The 18,032-nt window shown below is 40.2% G+C and overlaps 2 protein-coding genes and 1 non-coding gene across 3 annotated transcripts; 1 reads left to right on the top strand and 2 right to left on the bottom strand.

Moving 5' to 3' along the window:
• Positions 1-4,140: 4,140 nt before the first annotated feature.
• Positions 4,141-4,225, bottom strand: TRNAY-GUA (transfer RNA tyrosine (anticodon GUA)). Its single transcript is given in 2 exon segments — positions 4,141-4,176; positions 4,189-4,225. It is a non-coding gene; the product is annotated as a tRNA-Tyr (tRNA).
• A 6,974-nt stretch (positions 4,226-11,199) lies between these two features.
• On the bottom strand, positions 11,200-14,613 carry LOC149289541 (small ribosomal subunit protein eS28). The gene is made up of 4 exons (XM_089490614.1): positions 14,575-14,613; positions 13,503-13,550; positions 12,061-12,191; positions 11,200-11,282 (listed from the first exon to the last, which is right to left on the bottom strand). Exons 1-3 carry the CDS (start codon positions 14,611-14,613, stop codon positions 12,069-12,071), a joined length of 210 nt encoding a protein of 69 aa, XP_089346740.1. The 3' UTR covers positions 11,200-11,282; positions 12,061-12,068.
• Positions 14,614-14,955: 342 nt separating this feature from the next.
• LOC149289542 (NADH dehydrogenase [ubiquinone] 1 alpha subcomplex subunit 7-like) lies at positions 14,956-17,450 on the top strand. The gene is made up of 4 exons (XM_089490616.1): positions 14,956-15,006; positions 15,444-15,493; positions 16,422-16,571; positions 17,354-17,450. Exons 1-4 carry the CDS (start codon positions 14,956-14,958, stop codon positions 17,448-17,450), a joined length of 348 nt encoding a protein of 115 aa, XP_089346742.1.
• Positions 17,451-18,032: the final 582 nt, after the last annotated feature.

The raw sequence follows: 18,032 nt of genomic DNA on the forward strand, positions 1-18,032 counted from the left end.
CGTTAACCTCTCAACTCCTGACCCGGCTTGCTTGACCATTCTCTGCCTGCTGCCTGTTACCGACCTTGGCTTGATTCCTGACCACGTTAACCTCTCAGCTCCTGACCCGGATTGTTTGACCATTCTATGCCTGCTGCCTGTTACCGACCTTGGCTTGATTCCTGACCACGTTAACCTCTCAGCTCCTGACCCGGCTTGCTTGACCATTCTCTGCCTGCTACCTGGTACCGACCTCAGCTTGATTCCTGACCACGTTAACTTCTCTGCTCCTGACCTGGATTATCTGACCATTAAGAGACTGATAAATTTGTATCCTGCATCCTGGTTTCCACACCTATGCAAACGTAACAGATGGCAAATCTTATGTGTGTGTAATTTGGGTGCTGGCCAGGTTCTATGTGGGCAGTGTGGACGCCAGGGCTGGCTTTGGGGTGTGCAACCTGTGATCTATGCCTGTAATTTAGGGGGTTTTAAATATACCTTTTAATGCCGTGTTTTTATGTGAATTCCAATTGATCTATACCTGCAAAGCTGGGTTTTTGTGTTATTCTGTAGATCCATATCTGCTATGCTGTTTCCATACATTATTTATGTATACCTGCAAATACAGGGTTAATATGTCTTATTCAGTTGATTAATACCTGCAATGCTGTTTCCATGTATTTATTTGATCTATACCTGCGATGCTATGTTTCATATATTATTATTGTATACCTGGAAATATAGGATTTGTATGTCTGATTCTGTTAATTTGATATATACCTTCAGTGCTGAGATCACAAGTGAATTTCAATTGATCTGGGTTTGTGTGTTGATCTATACCTGCTATCGGTATATATATTGTGACAGAATACCCCTTCACTTTGGTACTCTGTCCGGGAATCTTTACTTACACACAGTCTTCCAGGCTGCAGAGACGGCTCAGACACGAGGAGGGTAAAATAAAAGGCTGGGCCTTTTCGTCACAGGCATAACAGGAAAAATAAACAAATCAAAACAAAAGCCTTGCTCTTGTGAGCACTAACTAATACACGGTTCTCCAACCTAACTACAGTTGGACGGCTTATCCGTTCCCAACAAACAAAACAACAGAGTATATGCAATAATTGCAGCAGTTAGTGTTTTTGGCGCATCTCTCCCTGCAAAATATAAGGGGATATATACACTCCCTCCATTATCATCCCCTGATTTCTGTCACAATATATATATATATATATATATATATCTCGGCAGCAGAGACTAATATTTATATATATATGGGCAGCAGGGGCTAATAAATGGGTTTTAGATATTTGGACAGGGGCGCAATTTCAGTGCTTGCCATATGCGCTATTTTCGGTAGATACGCCTCTGAGGCTAGGCACTGGAACAGAGACACATCCAGCCCCAAGACCGACCCCCCCTCCATAATACAAAAAAATAATTCCCCAGAGTAAGGAAGGGTGTTGAGGTGCACTGGCAGACAGACACATCCAGCCCCAAGACTGATCCTCCATATTAAAATAAAATAAGAATTGATTGCCCAGAATAGGGATGTGAAAGAGTTGCAGCTGTAATACTAGGGCAGTGATGGCAAACTTTTTTGAGCCCAAGTGCCCAAACTGCAAACACAAAAGAAAAACACAATAACAGAGCTTTCCATTAAACATTTTTTTTTATTGAAAAAAACAAAAAAAACAAACAACTGTACACGTCCTCCCAGAATAAGCCGACCGTGCTGTAGACATCTTTTGGCTATGGCCCGGTCGGCAATTGGTTATAAAACTTACTTGATTTGCTGGAATCGGTGTGGGGTCAGTCCCCAGTCGCTCCTGTGATGTCCGTGTGTCAGGTGATATCCCACGCAGGTGCGTCAGATGTTTGAGAGCGGGGGGCGTGGCTTCAGTGTTCTCTGGGGAGGGTTCTCCCCAGAGAACTGTGGGAGATGTAGTCCGCGGGAGCCGACGCCGTGACTACAGTGTATGACTATAGTCACGGCGTGCCCACAGAGACGACTCGGCGTGCCAACAGCGGCACGCGTGCCACACGTTCGCCATCACTGTACTAGGGCATTGTGTCTGGGCAGACAGGCACATGCAGCCCCATGGAGCAGGACTGAATGTCCCCAATATTACAAATTAAAATAATTGATCGTCCAGCAGAGCACTGGGCCTGGGCAGGAAGGCACTGGCAGATGATTTTTTTCAATATTTTCAATTTTTTCAATATTATATATATATTATATTGCCTAGTTTTGTCACCAATATGTATTTATCAATGAAAAATAATATATTTTTGTGATAAAAATATAATTTAATAAAATCACCTTGTCCAGAAATTAGAAGTTTGGCTGGTAGCATTAATGAGAAACTGTCTTAAACTACTCAAGAACAGGTTCTAATTTTTAAACAACTGAAAGACAGTCACACTGTTCACAAGCCCACTAGAATGCAATTAACTTGCAGTTTGGTAGGTGAGCAATGAGCTCAGCCTCTGCTAAGCTGTCACCGTCTCACACTTCAATTCTCATCAGTCTGTAACTGCTGCTACTAACAAGTTAAAATGGTGTCAGCACCATCTAACGCTTGTCCTTTTCCCTTGTAAATGCTGATTGGCTAGAGGGATGGCCCTCGTTGTCAGAGATTCATACGAAAGCACGAAACAGGCAATTTCCGTTAAAAAAAACAAGTTTGTCCGAATCCGAATGCGCAAGTGTACTATTCAGCATTTGCACCTTGGGAACAGAATTTTATATTGAGGAAAACTTCTGCCAAAATGGCGGATGTTCTAGTGACGTCCTCTCCCCAGTTTGGAGAACACAGAAGCAGAAGTGGTCGGCAGAGATATTCAGTGAGCATGAGAGAGAGTCACTGAGAGTAAATGTGGGCATCGGACAATGAATTTAATTCCCAAAATTTCATCTGAAACGAACAAGCAGGAAACGTATTTCAAAGAATTAAGCGTATTGCTACAAACACAATGTTCGCCTTCAAAAAACAATATCCCAAAATAAAAAAAGTGAAAGTGAGTGAGCAAAATATTTCTTTAAGTGACCGTGTACACTCACTCATCCTTCCTTCTCCAATAGCGCAACGCGTTTCACCTTGTGGCTTCATTCCTGCCCCCTGGCCTCTGACTCCGCCAGTCTGCTTGCAGGTCAGTGTTGCTCAACGGAATTAAAAAATAAACTGAAAAAAATCATCCAAATCTTTTTTGGCCCATTTGCACATCTAGTTCCTGATTTTATCAATGTAAGATTTTCATGCTTTTTTATTTGAAAACGTTTTCAAATAACGTATTTACTTCTAATTCTGCCAAACCAGTTAGGATCTACGACCCTCATGGACAACCTCATCTAGCATTGTCAAAACAGAGCAATATTTAAATCTTCAGAATTTTATATATTGATCTTTTACTGGAACATACTACAGTATATTTTCATGTTCCATGAGGAATCGCCAAAGATAAGTTGTTTTTCCTTATTTGTTCTGGTAAAAGTGCTCTTTCCTATTTTTTGTTTAATATAAAATAATACCTTATAGAGAGAGGTGCACTGCTTATTCTGACCTACAATACACTTTGTTGTAAATAGTAGTAGTACAGGGTTTACAGTCACTGGTGAAGCTGTTACTCCGAGTCCAGACCGCAGAAATCCTTAGCTTTTTATAGCTGTGTGCTGCCATCTAGTGGTAAAAATGTGTTGACTTGTGGTTTCAGAATGTATTTCCCAAACTTAAGGGGTGCACCCACAAATGATATTGATTAAATTAGAGCAACACAATTTTCTTATAAACAAGTTATTACTTCTTAATGAAAATGTAAAAAAAATCAAGGTACCATTAGTTTTACTTCTGTATTCGCTATAAAATAATCACAATTGTGACAAAATTGTCGTTAAAAAATAATAATATACAAGGAGTTCAGTGTGGGTATACACGATCTATTCCCTTGTGCATCTGTTATTTTTAAAACCAATAGGCTACGTGTTGATGTGACTATAACTGAAACGATTATTTTCATGTGCACATTACACTATGTATAAAATGTTTAAACATATTTTACATAATGACCTTTGATGTATATGTCTGGATATAAGTAAATAATTTCTTATATCACATAAAATCTTATACTATAAACAAAGCATAAAAATAAAAAGTTACGTCCTTCGAGCCGGAATCGAACCAGCGACCTAAGGATTACTGAGTTCCTCTACAGTCCTCCGCTCTACCAGCTGAGCTATCGAAGGAATAACAGTGGCGCTGTCACTAACACCGTAGATGACATTTCATCATACATTTTCAAATCCCTTTCTACGAGTTGCGCATCACTAATTTCAACATTCTTTATTTAATTAAAACGCACAGAAAAAAAGGAGTAAAATAAACCATTAACCACTTCATGTCCCTATGGACGTAGAGGTACATACACAAAAAGGTGGATGCCCCTTAGTTAGGACCTGTACACGCCCTGACTTTTTGTGCAGCGGCACCGACATCTTCTTGCTGACGCACAGAACTAACGTCCGCCTGGACTGCCCACTGTCAGCAAAAGCCATTGCTGCCTTACTCCAGATACTTTGCTTTTACTGGTACTTGGCGCGAACACTGATGCACCAATACAATAACAATGCCCGATTGCGCATGTTGGAGTATATGCCTGGTTCTGCGAAGTTATTATATATGTATCGTTATAACCGTAACATCGCCGACATCAGTAAGATGTACTGTATTTGCTCGAGCTAGGCCCCTTAGTTCTAGCGAGGGCTAACTCACGTGATGTTAACCTGACAGATGGGGTTTATCCTCCTAAGTGACCACAGCATTCTTAATAATTTTAGCATTTATGTTTGAACCATGACTCCCCTTTTCTATTTTTACTCACATAAATAGTAAAACTAAATAATCAATATAGGGGGAGCTCAAACAAATGAAAGTGACACCAGCACCAAAATGATAAGTCTTCTATCCCAAATCCGAGGAATCTTTAAAATTATTCCATATTTCAACAGAAATATCATAACATAAACGTATATATTAAATATTACAATCGTCTCACATCACAAATATATATCCCAAATTTACAAAAACCAATCTATATATTTACTATAATTAATCTAGGGCACTATTGTCTAAGTATAAGCACCAATTGTATAATAAATTCAAAAATATGTGTCACCAAAATGTATATGGATATATATTTGTGAAGTGAGACCATTATATTATTTAATATATGTATTTTTTTAACATTATTTGATGTTACAATCTGGATGCATGAGAATATTTTTTTAAGACATTTCAAGAGTTATGTGCAGTGTTTAAACAATAGTGCCCTGTAACATTTAATTTGTACCAATGCAAATACAAATATTTGTTTCATTAATTTATCTTGTTTTGGGAGGATATCTATTGGCTACATTCTATGGCAGCAACCACTTTTATTAAGTGCAAGGACATCTTCCTGCATTTTTTAATTAATTTGATTTATATAGTTATACAATTTTTACTGATATATTATGACTCACTTATTTTTGTACATTAAATTTAATATTTTTCTAAAGGCTATATATATTTTTAGAGTAAATATATATATATATGCACCGCCATAGAATGTATCTAATTAAGTAGAAACATCAGAAGTTAAGCGAAACAGGTGACTTAATAGAACATAAAGTGCATTAATAGCGAAGAGACATTGCACACGAAAGCCTGCTTATGTACCAGGAAGTGGAAGAGCGAGATCTAGCAGATTCTGCAGACGCTGTTTACGGAACCACATGCGACGGATGAATTATTTTGAAGCGGTATGTGTGAATCGTGAGGTGTGCTCATCACTCTGTTTTGTAAGCATATTCTTATTTTAATATTTTTATTTTGGATGAATACTTATCTTTTATGGGAATTGTTCAGTCTTTCACCTGCAAACTGCAGCATTAGCCCTCAGGAAGCATTATATATGAGCCCTTAATAGTCTACACCAGTGATGGCGAACCTATGACACGCGTAGCCATTTGGGGTGACGCGCAGGATTTCATGCGATTCATCCTCGGCTCCTGCACGGCCGCCGAAGATGAAAGAATCTGTGCACCCAGCAGCCGTGTGCGATGGCCGTCTAGTGATGGGAGCAGTGTGAGGGGTGAAAGCTCCGCCCCCTCGCACTGACCTTTCACCCCTCACGCTGCTCCCATCACTATGCGGCCATCAGATTGCTGGGAATGTAATCTGAACGGCCCATGCGTGCTGATGCCGCCGGCCGCCTCTGCTTCAATACTTTTTTTTTACTTTATATAGCAAGCCGATCCAGCTTACCATATAAATAAAAAAAAAAGTGTTAAAGTAGCTCCGGCCGGCGGCATCAGCACGCACCGGCCGTTTAGATTACATTCCCAGCAGTCTGATTGCTGCATAGTGATGGGAGCAGCGTGAGGTGGAAGCTCCGCCCCCTCGCACTCAGACTGCTGCAGCACCGGATGTCAGGTCAGTGGCATCCTGTCAGCATAGAGGAGAACAGTGTGCAGCTACCAGGAAGTCAAGACAAGTAGAAGGTGAGTAAAATAATGTATTTTTTGTACCGTATAATGTTTTTTGTATTTGTTAAAAACAAAAAAAATCGGCATGTGTGTATGTGCGTCCCCCTATATGCCACTCTGCCTCCAGAAATGCCTTATACCCCCCTATATGCCACTCTGTCCCATATGCCTTTTAACCCCCTATATGGCAGAGTGGCATATAAGGGGTTAAAAGGCATATCATGGGACAGAGTGGCATATAGGGGGTATAAGGCATTTCTGGAGGCAGAGTGGCATATAGGGGGTTAGAAGGCATATCAGGGGGGCAGAGTGGCAAGCCTGGGGGCAGAGGTGCATGTTTTTTTGTCGAAGTGACACCACGCGAGTTATGCTCGATTTTTTGCCGATTTTTGACACACCACGCCAAAAAGGTTGCCCATCACTGGTCTACACCATGCGAGTGAGATTCCTTGAATTTCCTGAATGCATTTACACACACAGGTTGCACTGTGGTTATATATTTTTTCTTCTCTTTTATGGCTGTTGAAACATCAGATTTGGGATAGAAGACTTATTTATATTATCACATGAGCATTTTTTTGGTGTTGGTGTCACTTTAATTCGTTTTAGCTCACCCTGTATTCGTGGGCATAGGAGCCCCTAAAAATCTTGGGGGGCAGCATTTTCCCCCATCCGATCCCCACTTTCTCCCCATGTCTCACACCATCTACCCCCTGCCCCCCTTCTCACACTTTCTTACTATCTACCCTCCCTTCTCACTAGCAACCCTCTCCCTACCGCCCCCTTCTCGCTAGCTACCCTCTCCCTACTGCCCTTTGTAGTTCACTTACCCTGCAGTCCTGTGGTGGGAGCGCGAGGCCTCTGCCCCACTGCGATATACGCGGCTTCACTGCTGAGCGCCGGCACTGAGACAGATGCCTCACACTCCCACCACTGCAGTCAGGGCAGCGCTGAGGCAAGCGGCGACAACAGAGGCGGCCCCCCTCTCTCCCCTCCTGCGGTGTTTCTGGTCCCTCCCGCATAAGTTACTGGGGGGGATCTTTCCCCCCTGGTTCCTACGCCCATGCCTGTATTATAAAGTTTGACTATTTTAAAAGGGTTAAGGGGTGACCCGTTTTAGGGTTATTTAGGGCACATTCATTTTACAGCACTTTCCTTCCATTTTATTACTCTCACAAATACATTTTTTTTTTTTAAAGGACAGCTAGTTTTCTCTATATTATTTTATAGTCTCATTTATGTAGGAAAAAAATAAGACTAATTTCACCTTTTCCACTAATTTGGTCCCACTGAAACAAAAAACATACTGATTTATGTCCAACACGCCAAGTAGAATAATCAACCTGCCTTAGTGTTTTTCTTTTATTAACCCCTTGATGACAATTGCTGGTCCGGGCACGTCACGGAAATTCATGTCGATAACGACAAATGACGTGCCAGGACCGGCACGTCATTAAACGGGTGCAGAAAGCGATCTATTTTCGCTTTCTGCACCGAAACGGCGTTGCTGTAATGCCTCGACCTCGAGGCATTCAGCAACGCCATTATCGGCACAAAGGGGCCATCTCTGGCCCCTCCCCGGGGCGTCAACATCCGCCATACTTTGTATGGCGGCGGACGCCCGTTTTAAAAGCGTTTAGGAGGCGATCAACGATCGCCTCCTAAACTTAAATGGTGTCGCTGGAATGCCTCGATCAGGAGGCATCCAGCGACAACAAACACTTACCTTTGGATGGGCTGTGACCGCTCCGGAGAGCGGTCACAGCCGCAGCTGCCGGTGATCTTCGCCATCTGCAAGATGGCGGCGGTCCGGGAAAATTCAATAAAGAAACAATAAAGTCTAAAAAGTTCGCTAGACGGTCTCCAGACCCTCTAGAGAACTCTGGCTCCACTTGCAGGTTGAATATAGGTACTGCATTCAACCATGCAAGTCAATGGAGCTCAGCTTTCTAATCACAGTGTGATTAGAAAAAATAAATTAAAAATAAAATAAAATTAATAATAATTAGAAAAAAAATAGTAAAAAAACAGTAAAATGTAAAAATAATTTCCCACTGATGTCACTATCAGGGGAACCTTCAAGTTGAAAAAAAATGTTAAAAAAATAAAAAAAAAAAAGGCAAAAAAAAAAATATATATATAAAAAATATATTTTTGTGAGCAAGTCCTAAAATTAGCATATTAGCTTAAAACAATTCTCGCATGGAAAGAGTTAAAATACTGGCATATTAAATGCCCATGGGGTGTCTACTTTTAAAAAATGTATGATTTGATGGGGTAAATTGAATTGGCCGGGTTCAACAAGGTCCCAATTAACACGGGGGGAAGGATGGCCACACATCTAATTTCCAATTAGAAAAATGCACACGTACCAAATGTGGCCTTTTAGTTCCCCCCAAAAATGACAAACCCATGCATGTGGGGTATCACTGTACTCAGGAGATGTTGCTGAACACATATTGGGGTGTCGTGTGAAAGCGGCATATACCAGGAGCTGTAAATTCATACATAAAGTAGGTGTGTGTGGGAAAAATACACACACAAAAATACTACTGCAAACTTTAAAAAAATGCTGGTGGTAAAATGTGTGCATGCAAAGAGTTAAAATACCAGCATTTAAAATACCCTGGGGTGTCTTGTTTTCAAAAATATATGGTTTTGTTGGGCATACTGAAATGGCCCGGCTCAAAGATGTACCAAATAGGGCACGGGCAGTGGATCCCCAAATGCCAAAGTTCAACATTGAAAAATGTGCATGCCCCAAATGTGGCTCTTTTGCCCCCGAACAGCCAGGCAAAATCATTCATGTGGGGTATCACTGCGCTCAGGAGATGTTGCTGAACACATATTGGGGTGTTTTGTGATAGTGACATATACGAGAAATTTTTAATTCATACCTGAAGTAAAATGTGTGTGACAAAACAAATGGAAAAAAATGACTATCACAAAGTTTGACAAAGACTGGTGGTAGATATGGTGCATGGAAAGAGTTAAAATACTAGCATTTGAAATACCCTGGGGTGCCTAGTTTTCAAAAATATATAGCTTTATTGGGCACACTGAAATGGCCCGGCTCAAAGATGTACCAAATAGGGCATGGGCAGTGGATCCCCAAATGCCAAAGTGCAACATTGAAAAATGTGCATGCCCCAAATGTGGCCCTTTTGCCCCCAAACAGCCAGGCAAAATCATTCATGTGAGGTATCGCTGTACTCAGGAGATGTTGCTAAACACATATTGGGGTGTTTTTTTGATAGTGACATATACCAGAACCTGTTTATTTATACCTAAAGTAAAATGTGTGTGAAAAAACAAATGCAAAAAAATTACTACCATAAAGTTTGACAAAGGCTGATGGTAGAATAAGTGCTTGGAAAGGGTTAAAATACCAGCATTTGGAATACCCTGGACTGTCTAGTTTTCAAAAATATATGACTTGATGGGGTAAATTGCATTGGCCGGCTTCAAAGATACCCGAAATGGCACATGGGGGGAAGAATTACCAGATTTGGAAAAAATGGCTTTGAAATAGCAAAACGCTACCTGTACTTATTGCTCCATAACGTGCAGAAAAAAGCAAAAAAACATTGGGTATTTCTAAACTCAGGACAAATAGTAGAATCTATTTAGCAGGTTTTTTTATTACCTTTTATAGATGAGTAAAAGATTTTTCAACTAAAAGTTAGAAACAGTCATTTTTTTCTAAATTTTTCACCATATTTTATACTTTTTTTTAATAGTAAATAATACGATACAATCAAAACAATGTCATCTAAAGAAAGCCCTTCTTGTCCTGAAAAAAACAATATCTAATGTGTGTGGGTTCAGTAATTGGGAAAAGAAAATTACAGCTAAACACGAGCAGCGCAGAAATGTTAAAACGGCCATTGTCACGAAGGGTACAAAAAGTAAAATCAGCCTTTGTCACGAAGGGGTTAAAGGAGCAAAATGCTTATTTATCTACTTTTCTTTATTGTTGAACTTTGCATTGGAGGTTAAGTGTTGCATTTTTGTAGAAAGAGGTGCACAAGTTGCTTGGGCACCTACTTTTCCCTCTTGTAACTGGATGGAACCCCTTAAGATGTCATCTGCTCAGAGGTTTCAGGAGGGTCTGGCTAGAGCATGTGGGTACCTCTAGATTTAAAGTTGTCTGCCATTATTAGGACCAACACACAGCAGAGAATGGCTGTATTCTAATGTAATTGGTGCTTACATGGGCATTGATCAGTAACCACAAAGCTAGGCTGTCCAATGAACAATAGGACATATTAGGTTGTCAGTATCCTAGGGGTAGTTCCTGATGAGGTAATATTACATCCTACATTGCAAAGGCGCTATATCATACGAGCATACTTTAAACAGTTGTATGCATCCAACTTTGTGGCACAAGCAAGGGCAAGCATGACTAAGCCCCTGTGGTTCATAAAAACACTGACAAGTTTGCTGCGGATGAACTTGAGGGAGCCTGCACAACCCCAACTCCATTGAACACCTTTAGGGTAAATCAACAACTTTCTATTAATACCTTTGGTTCGAAAATGGGATGCCCAACAAGCTCATAGGTGTGAAGGTCAGGCGCCCATTCATTATATGAGCAAAATTATCAGTTTGTTCTATATTAAACCAGCTACCCTCAACTAAAATATTTTACCCAACTGAAACTACAGAAAACAAGTCTGTTTATAAATGTTTTATTTTACAGTCAGAGAAACAAGATGTTAGTTCTCCCTTGGGAATCTCCAGTCTGTTCAATAGCCGGCATGTCAAAGCAAAGGATCTGTAGTAAAAAATAGTGATGTTATGAATATATGTGCACAGTAACAGTAGGGTTCAAGGACCTGTTTATGTACTAGTAAACTGAGGGGCAAGACCTAGTAAATGTTTCAGGACACGAACTTGGAAAGGCAGTGTTTTTTTTCTGGCAGTTAATGCTATTTAAAAGGTGTTTATTACAACCAGCGGTTTGATAGGGTAGGTGTAGTCAAAGATCCAGACAAGACACCATTAAATTGCTTTCATAGCACACTGATAAAGGTGGGTTTATCACATCACTTGAGAATATAAATAGACAGGGAAGGCAACACAGCACAGTTGTCCTTGTGGGGAAGATGCAGATATGCTGTTCAGTAAGATCCCCTATAATTAGCCATTTTAAAAACAGGTAGAAACTACAAATTTCAGAAGTAGATCTGTTGGAGACAATGTCTTGCAAGATTTGCTTTCGCTTCTGCCAGGTACAGACTCAGAACAGATTTACTTGCGACAATTCAGTTATGTTGTCTAAATCAAAAGCTAAAATTCCCAAGTTTTTTTTTCTTCATACAGCTAAATACAAAAACTGCAGTGCGCGATCCCCTTTGTCAGGAAAGCTCTCCCAATGGTGTGAACAGAAGCACTTTCTGCACATACACTGTGTGAGCACCCGGAACACACTTGTCAGCTGGTGCTTTGGCCTTTACACGTGTGTGTGTGGGGGTGATGATGGTGAATGTTTATGCTACCATATGCTTGTATGTGCAGCGCAGGGTGTTTAGAGTAAAAGTGCAGGTGATTACCAATCAATTTAGCGTAATCTCCTAGCTTCACGCTCAGATTCCAACAGAGTTAGCACATCTCCCTCTCGCACGGGTCCCTTCACATTTCGAATGATGGAACGGTTGCTGTCATCCATGAATTCTACACGGACCTGTAAGAGAAGTCAAAAGATTTTGCGGTTTCAGTTCTAAGAACAGTCACAATCCCATACTGTACCTGAAATGTACGTGATATATGTAGAAAAAATGCAGTGTAAACTGCTTTTAATCCTTTGGTGACATGGGTTAAAGGTTAAAGACTACTTACGTTTCTGTGCCTTAAAAAAAGCAATCCTAGACAAGATTACATACAATAATGCCGTATGTCAAATTAATTCAACTGATCAATGTAGGAATAAGTTTAGTGTGAAGCATCTCAGAAGATTGACAAAGTAGACCAGAGTTACTTTCCTAAACTCATGCTGGACAAGAAGGCCTGGCTCGCAATCTCTGTTCCAGTTCATCCCAAAGGTATTCGTTGTGGTTGAGGTCAGGGCTCTCTGCGGGCCAGTCAAGTTATTTCATGCCACACTCAACCATCTCTTCATTGACCTTGCTTTGTGCACCACTATATGGACAAGAGTATTGGGGCATGCCTCCCAATTATTGAAAACATGGCTTAGGCTGGGCCCCTTGCTGCCAGTGGAGGAAAATCTTAATGCTTCAGCATACCAAGACATTTTGGACAATGCTATGCTTCCAGCTTTGTGGGAACAGTTTGGGGAAGGATGGGTTTGGGGAACACATCTAATGCATAGAAAATAGCTGGACATATGCATTTCTGCATACCCCCCCCAATACATTTGCAAGGACACCACAAAATTGAAATGGACCACCCAGCTATTATGCGCACTAAAAATGTGCACGATAGCTGGAGTGCCCTTTTAAAACATACGCAATTGGCACCCATCCAATGCATGTATCATTCGGAGGTAGGCATCAGTCGCAGGTAAACTAGCAAGCAAAAAGCCAATATAGTTTATTCTGTATAGCCACCACAGTACCTGCAGTCATCACATCAATACTTACTACATCCCAGCTTTACGCGCTAACCATTAAGACTGTACTTTTTGGACACTTGGCTGCTTTAGTTAATAAGTGCCCTATTGTTCCAGACTCTGAGGTGAAGATTAACCTTATAGTTACACTGATGGGGTGACCTTTTCCTAAAATCACCCATCTCCTTCCCATTTTGCAGATATTTATTAATTTCCTTGGAGTTAAATATTGTAACACACCGCACAGACAACAATTTTAACAAACGCTAATAGTTTGCTGCTAGCTCAGAATCAACTTCACTGCTGAGTCATGATTGCACCATTATGATCTAATTAAGCGTGTGTGTTTTACTTCACACATACATCACTTTAAATGTATTAATAGTTAATCACATCTGATATTTAGATATTCAAAATGATCCTCACCTGGGTACATTGTCCCTGAGATCCTGTTCTTCCAAGGACTTTTGTTACCTAAATAAATAAAATACTATGAACAAAAATTACAAGTGATCCAACAGCATAGTATGGTAAATGACTCTTGTACATTAGATGACCAAGTATCAAAAAACCAAAATAGTGTGACGTAAAGACCACTATGCAAACCTTCATTTTAATAGAGTATTTGAAAAATAAAAATGTTACTGCCACAGTAAAGAGCAGAACAGGTCTGCAAATGCAACACCAAAAGTAGTCAATGGGCAACATCTGTAAATGTATGTTTGCTTTTCAAATCAAAAAATAGTTACTTGAATATACTTAAGTAGCCTCTTGTGAAAGTAACTTATGGAGCCAACAAAGAAAATCAGATATACGTCCAGAGCTCAAGAGGCCCATTTGGGCTCAATCTGAGTTGGCCAAACTATAACATCTATAGCATTTTGTTTCGTTTACACCATAAAGGATTGTTTTAATTTATTCCCAGATTAGCCAGGAGTTACTTTACCGATTAAATGGAGCATTTCATAAACTAGAGTGATGCGCAGTGTACAAAGACAATACATCTTTACTTGTGCCAACGCATCTACTGCATAATTATGTTTTATATACCGCCATTACATTCCGCGGCGATGTACAAGGAGTAAACAGGGCATAAGTAGTATACAATTCGACTCAAGAACCAGGGGATGAGGGCCCTGCCCAAACGCTCTTACTTTAGCGATGATGTGTACGCGCAATTTAACAAAAAGCAGGTTATCATTGCAAGTTACTAAAAGGGAAAATGTAACTAAAGCTCAGTCGCGAGGGCGATAACCCTACTGATGGTAAGTAGCGACATTCCCAAAAGAGCCACGCAGAAGATAAACGTATAGAGCGTACAGCAATCCACGCTGCCAGGCCCGGAACGGGAACCATGCACCATTCCTATCGCTTGCTCCATCAGTCCGATAAAAGCAATGCCCAGCAAACACATACTTGGGGCTCCACACTCCCTTCGCTCAATCCTATCAACCATTGCGTTCTGACCTCCCCTCAAACCGCCTAAGCAGGAATTTACCCGAGCAAGCTTGATGGGCTGCACGCGGCTGGCTTCCATTATGGCTGCTGGAGTCAGAAGAGGGGTCACGTGGTTTAGGCGCCACCTTTTATAGGCTCTGGAAGGCGGCTCTTTAACGAACAGGAAAAGGGCGGAGAGTAGGAAGCACTTTGTAGCCATTTTGACGCTTGGAAGTATACACCATCAGCCATATTTGAGCCTGGCACCTAAAAACCTCCGAAACAGATTTCGCAAATAATTGTAACTTTGTGGGCATAAATTGATATGTTATTTGGCATGTTGGTTTCGGTCACGTTTGTTTAACGTTGTTGTGTAAAACCCATAAAGCCCATGACAGCCTCAGTTTCACCGCAGCACCTCCCCTGTCCTTGACAAGGAAACATGGCGACCGCAACCAAATTCATCCAGAGGTTACGGAATTGGGCTTCTGGGGTAATATGTTAAATTGATATGTTATAGTTTATGGAAGTTAAAGCTTCCGTTAAATGACACTCTGACGGGTGAGAGTTTTCTTTGGATGGTAGTGGTATTAGTTATTGTGTAGCATGAAAAATATATTTTTGTTTAATATTCGTATGTTTTACTAGGTGCAGATCAGAGGGACTGGATGATTATTGTATGATTGTATGTATGTATGTATGTATGTGTGTGTATGTATATATATATATATATATATATATATATATCTATCGTAATGCACTGGAACTGTGCAGAATCATGAAAATAGCTCCCACATGAATGTGACTTTTAGCATCCTTTGTTTTCCTGTGTGTGTATAAGATATATAATATATATATTTATTTATTTTTAAACTGACGTATGAGGATGTTCGTATATAATGCTAACTTGCACTGTGTTTTATCCGGCAGCATAATCTTCAAACTAAATTACAGCTGCGTTATACTGAAATTGCAAAGAGGTGCGGAGTTCTTCAGGTTTTTTCTTTTCTTCTTCTTGTGTGTCTTTATTTTAACAAACAATTAGCATTATTGAATTTACATTGTTATATATGTAATTGATGATTTGTTTAAACTTTGCAACCACCTTTACATTTCTGTTCTTGCTTTAAATGCAGTGACGTGGTTCCCACTTAAAGGACAATGTAAATAATAAAACATTATAACATATGATCTGATTAAGCTGTAGAAACCATAAAGTAGTCTGCAACTTGAAACACACATACTCTTTCTCTGAAAAATCTATGGGATACTTTAAAGCCATCTATAAAAGGTATTTCTGGAAATAGGATAGAATGAAAATATATACTCTTCCAAACCAATTGAAAACCATATGTAGCTTTAATTTTTCTTGTCCTAGTTTTAGTAATGTTTTCATATTCCAAAAATTAGTTTTTATATAGGAGAAACCTAATAGAATTCTCTGTCTCTCATGACGTTGCCAATTCTAACAAATACAATAATATCTATTTCTAGTGCCTGGCTCTATATAGGACTATTAATGCTTCCACTTGCCTAACACCACTTTCACAATTGTGCTGCGCTAGGTCCCGCACAGAGAACCACTCTGCCCGATGGCATCCCAAAATCTCTAGTGCATTGCAAATGCAATGTATGCCAAAGCACTTGGTAGCCGCTGATTTAGCCCAACCAAGACACAGGACTGGTTGTATATGAACTATTTTTTTCTCTCTCTCCTTTGTGAGGTCTATACGTTTGCCATGGCTTTACCTTGCACATTGTATATATGCCGGTGTGAGTTTCACAGCCACAAAATATGTGGCCAGATAGTGCCCCTTTTTAAATTTAGAATATGGAAACTTCTTAGTTTTGAAAGAAAATGAGAATTTTATTTAATATGTCATATAAATAACATCTGGTTACTCTTAGAACCCAGCCACCCCCAACTCTACCAGTTGGACCCAGTCACAAGTTGGCAGACAACTACTACTGCACACGAGATGGCCGCAGACAAACTGGTCCCCCTGCTGTTATAATGTCTCCTTACAAGGTTCTAAGTCCTGGAGGTTCTCCAGCCAGGTCAGTGGCTTAAAGTAATTGTTTATGCTAGCATTTTAACTTGTTTTTTTTTATTAGTTATGTGTCCATGATATTAAACATTTCTCACTTCAATGAGCACTAATCATCCTGGTGATCTGTTCAGTAGTTAATAGTTTTACAAAACAAGAATTTGCTGAAGAGGGATAGCTTCAACTTCCCAAGCTTCATCATGCATAATGGAGGACTAACTCCAGTGAGATTCTGCCTTTAAAAAGAGCTTGATAATATGTATAACGCATAGTTAAATTTGTTGAGATCAAGAGTCTTTTATTAAGATTTAAGATCTGTGGTAGAGCCCTGCGCGGGACGGCTTTTTTAATCCCACTCCCGCAATGTGGGTGTTTCGCTCCCGCCACATTTGTGGCCAATAACACCCACCTCCTTACCTGAACTTCAGAGGTCCCGCACAGTCCCGCAAGGCTGCCTTCTCGCTGCTCCCTGACAGTCTCTTCTCTTGCTCCGCCCAGGAACAAGGCGGAGTCACGGGAAGTGACATCACATCACGTGATTCCGTTTTGTTCCTGGCCGGAGCAAGAAAGGAGACACTGTAAGGGAGCAGCGAGAAGCCAGCCTTGCGGGACTGCGTGGGATTATTTTTTTATTTACTGTTAAAATGTTTTATAATGAGTGGTTTGGATTGCCTTCTGTACCTAAAATAAATTGGGTATCCTTTTACATGTGCTGAAATATTTAAAATACACTGGAAATTACTTGTCAAATATTTTACTCTATTTTTGGGGGGGTTTTCTTTTTATTTGCAGTGCTGACACAGCAGTTACAGCATCCACAAAGAAGCCAGTGACTCCTGGAACCCCCCCTCCGGAACTACAGTTGTCTAGGGATGAACCATATCTATAAAAGAGTTACCAAAGTTGTTAAAAACAACAATTAAAAATAGGTTATTGATGGCAATTTATTGTAAATATAATCCATTACCTGAAATAAAACCTGAAGTTTCTCCTCTATTAATTGCTTTCATATTTCAGCCTCCATTAGGACAGGAGTGCGATAAAATGCTCCTACGATCCAAAAATCCCATGTCCTGTTGGTGCACCCCACCCAATCTGTAAGCAGGAGGACCCAGCGTCTAACTTCAAAGCTGCATGCAGATTCTAATGAGCGATGATGTTTGAGATGGGACAGTACAAGCATCAGATAAAAATAGGTTTGCCTTCCAGGCTGGGTGGTCAGTTCAGGCTCCAGGGCAGATATGCCAAATTAGTTTAGTTCATTTAGTTATAGTTATTACATTCCAATTATGGTACATTACATAGTACAGGTGAAATGACAAAGTAACATAAGTAAATTTATTGTGACTGTCCCAACTATACAGTTTGCAGTAACATACATGAATGGATATATGTACCAAGTTGGGAGACCGGGACTTATGTACATAATTTGTTTTTTTTAATATATTTTAATTTAAAGCTGTTGTTACAT

Source organism: Sceloporus occidentalis, unplaced genomic scaffold (genome assembly GCF_023333645.1).
Source record: "Sceloporus occidentalis isolate IW3139 unplaced genomic scaffold, rSceOcc1.0.p SCAF_45, whole genome shotgun sequence".
Taxonomy (NCBI): Eukaryota; Metazoa; Chordata; class Lepidosauria; order Squamata; family Phrynosomatidae; genus Sceloporus; species Sceloporus occidentalis.

Excerpts from the sequence above, each read along its gene's own strand:
- LOC149289541 (XM_089490614.1), bottom strand. The coding sequence starts at position 14,613 with ATGGAAGCCAGCCGCGTGCAGCCCATCAAGCTTGCTCGG. Across the intron at positions 13,551-14,574 it reads AGCCCATCAAGCTTGCTCGG|GTAACAAAAGTCCTTGGAAG; the intron begins GTAAATTCCTGC and ends TTATTTATTTAG. Across the intron at positions 12,192-13,502 it reads CTCAGGGACAATGTACCCAG|GTCCGTGTAGAATTCATGGA; the intron begins GTGAGGATCATT and ends CTTCTCTTACAG.
- LOC149289542 (XM_089490616.1), top strand. The coding sequence starts at position 14,956 with ATGGCGACCGCAACCAAATTCATCCAGAGGTTACGGAATTGGGCTTCT. Across the intron at positions 15,007-15,443 it reads TACGGAATTGGGCTTCTGGG|CATAATCTTCAAACTAAATT; the intron begins GTAATATGTTAA and ends TTTATCCGGCAG. Across the intron at positions 15,494-16,421 it reads TATACTGAAATTGCAAAGAG|AACCCAGCCACCCCCAACTC; the intron begins GTGCGGAGTTCT and ends GGTTACTCTTAG.